The sequence below is a fragment of the Rhincodon typus genome, unplaced genomic scaffold, assembly GCF_021869965.1.
Source record: "Rhincodon typus isolate 14 unplaced genomic scaffold, sRhiTyp1.1 hic_rhity00016413, whole genome shotgun sequence".
In the NCBI taxonomy this organism is placed as follows: Eukaryota; Metazoa; Chordata; class Chondrichthyes; order Orectolobiformes; family Rhincodontidae; genus Rhincodon; species Rhincodon typus.
The window spans coordinates 2640-5125 of record NW_025982051.1 but is presented as its reverse complement, the minus strand read 5'-3'; the positions used below and the strand labels follow the sequence as shown (position 1 = coordinate 5125).

At 55.8% G+C, this 2486-nt stretch overlaps 1 protein-coding gene across 1 annotated transcript in view; it reads left to right on the top strand.

Annotated features, from left to right (window-relative positions):
* The first annotated feature begins 257 nt into the window (after positions 1-257).
* Positions 258-2486, top strand: part of tsr2 (TSR2 ribosome maturation factor) — a 4860-nt gene continuing 2631 nt past the window's right edge. The window contains exons 1-3 of the mRNA XM_048594885.1: positions 258-383; positions 1131-1221; positions 2257-2348. Coding sequence (XP_048450842.1) covers positions 300-383; positions 1131-1221; positions 2257-2348 — 267 coding nt within the window. The 5' untranslated portion in view covers positions 258-299. The remainder of the gene's footprint in view (positions 384-1130; positions 1222-2256; positions 2349-2486) is intronic.

Here is a 2486-nt window from a genome sequence, read left to right as displayed (position 1 = left end):
GGGTTAGGGTGGATTGGCCGTGCTAAATTGTCCCGTAGTGCCCAGGGATGTGGAGGCCAGGAAAGGACGCTGTGAGTCTAAGATCACGTTACTAATTGCCCATTGAGGGAAGCTGGAGCAGAGATGACGGGCTGAATGGCCGCCCATTGTAAGCATCCCGAGTCGCCTTTTGGCGGTCCAGTCCATTGGGAGGATGCTGCGCTGCTTGTTCCTCCTCCAGGACACTAGGGGGAGCTGGAGGACCACGCAGGTGCCGTAACCGCGCATGCTCGGAAGGTTTCGGTCCGGCCCTCGGTGTCATGGCGGCGCTGGATGGGACGGGGGACCGCACGCTTTTCACCGAAGGTGTCCGGAGCGCTCTGGAGGCCTGGCCCGCCTTGCAGGTGATGTTAGAAAGCCACGGGGGCGGGGTGTGTGTGTCGCGCACGGTACCGGAGGAGAGGGAGAGAGAGAGAGAAAGCGCAGTGTCGGGGCTGTTCGGTTCTTACTCCAGTCCCCGATGCGGCCAAACAAGATGGCGGCCCCGTTCCTGCCGGCGGCGGAAGTGACGCACATGACTCAACCGGAAGTCGCTCTGCTGGACGCCGCCCCTTCAGCCCATCGGGTCCCCTGCTAGCCACCCAGCAACTGTCCATTCCAGGCGAATTTCCCAGTGTTTGCTCCATTGTCTTGGCCCCTTTCGGGCCTCAAACGATCAGCTGAACGCTCTTCAAGGTCTCAAAGGCTTTCTGCCTCTTTGTTCAGAACATGAAAATATTTCCGTAAGTGCTGGGGGAGAGCTGCAGTGTCGGAGGGTCAGCGCTGAAGGAGTGGGCGCTGCCAGAGGGTCAGTGCCGAGGGAGCGGGCGCCGTTGGAGGCTTAGCGCCGAGGGAGTGGATGCTGTCGGAGCATCAGGGCTGAGGGAGTGGGCGCTGTTGGAGGGTTGGCTCAGAGGGAGTGGGCGCCGTCGGAGGGTTGGTGCCGAGGGAGCGGGCGCCGTCAGACAGTTGGTGCCAAGGGAGCGGGCGCTGTTGGAGGGTCAGCGCTGAGGGAGCGGGCACTGTCAATGTTGACCTCATCCTGACAACCCAAACAGAAAGGGAGGCGAGCAGCCAACGGCCTGACTTGTAGCTTTGTGGTTGTACTTCAGGTGGCGGTGGAGAATGGATTCGGTGGAGCTTACAGCCAGCAGAAGGCAGCATGGATGGTCACGGCTGTGGCTGAGTATTTCCATGACAACGGTGAGTCCAAGGGTCCTGAACCACCTCCCATTTCATTCCCCCCGTCTTGCCCCCTCATAGATGTCTTATCAATATGTCAGGGAGGTAGTGACACACTATTAATATCAGTAACACAGAGAAACAGGCCAGTGCTCTAGGAATAATACAGCGTGGAGCTGGAGGAACACAGCAGGCCAGGCAGCATCCGAGGAGCAGGAAAATTTACATTTAGGGTCGGGACCCTTCTTTGGACTGTGTTATCTCTAACTCCAGCATCGGCAGTTCTCACTATCTCTAAATGCTCTAGGAACGTGGTTTCCAATCCCATCAGGGGGACTGGTGGAATTTAAGTGCACTTTGTCCAATCTGCAATATTGCTGCCCATCAGAACCAGCCCAGTGCATCTTGTGTGTGGTACACACTTCTTCACTGTGTGTTGGTGCTAGATGCACAGAGTTTTGGAGCTCAGCCAAGCATTCTTAATGAGGCCATCTGTGCGTCGGTGGTGGAGGGAGTGAGTGTTGAAGGTGGGGGTTAGCGTATCAATCGATTGGGAGAGTGGGGCTGCTTTGTCCTGAATGGTGTTGAACTTCTTGAGCGTTGTCAGAGCTGCCCCCATCCAGGGCAAGTGGGGAGTATTCCCTCACACTCCTGACTTGTGCCTTGTCGATGGTGGGACAGGCTGTGGGGGGGGAGATTCGGGAGAGGAATTACTCGCTGCAGGATTCCCAGCCTCTGACCTGCCACTGTAGCCACAGGATTGGTATGGCTGGGTTTCTGGTTAATGGTATCCCCAGGATGTTGACAGTTGGGGGGAGCGGGGGGAATGATTCAGTGATGGTAACGCCATTGAACGTCAAGGGGGCAATGGTTAGATTCTCTCTTTCACATGCAGCGAACATTTTTAAAACAATCATTCGTGCGATATGGGTATCATTAGCTGTGTCAACATTTACTATTGAGAAGGTGGTAGTGGGTGATTTGGAATATTCTCGGCCACTTGTGAGCCTAAAGCTGGGGATTAACCTTTGGTTCTCTTTCTCTTGTGCACTGCAGTTAACCTGGAGAGTGAGGAGGTGGAGGATCTCCTGGCTGACCTGGTGTACAATGAGTTTGACACTGTGGTAGAAGACGGCAGCTTGTCTGAGGTAAGTGACCTCGGCTTTGGCCACTCGATCATTCCAGTGTCACACTCACACTCTCACAGATGTATGGGTTTAGGTCATTCCAGTCGAGGGGACAGTGAATCCCACCCGAGCCGGATACAATATCACCCCCCTGCTCCC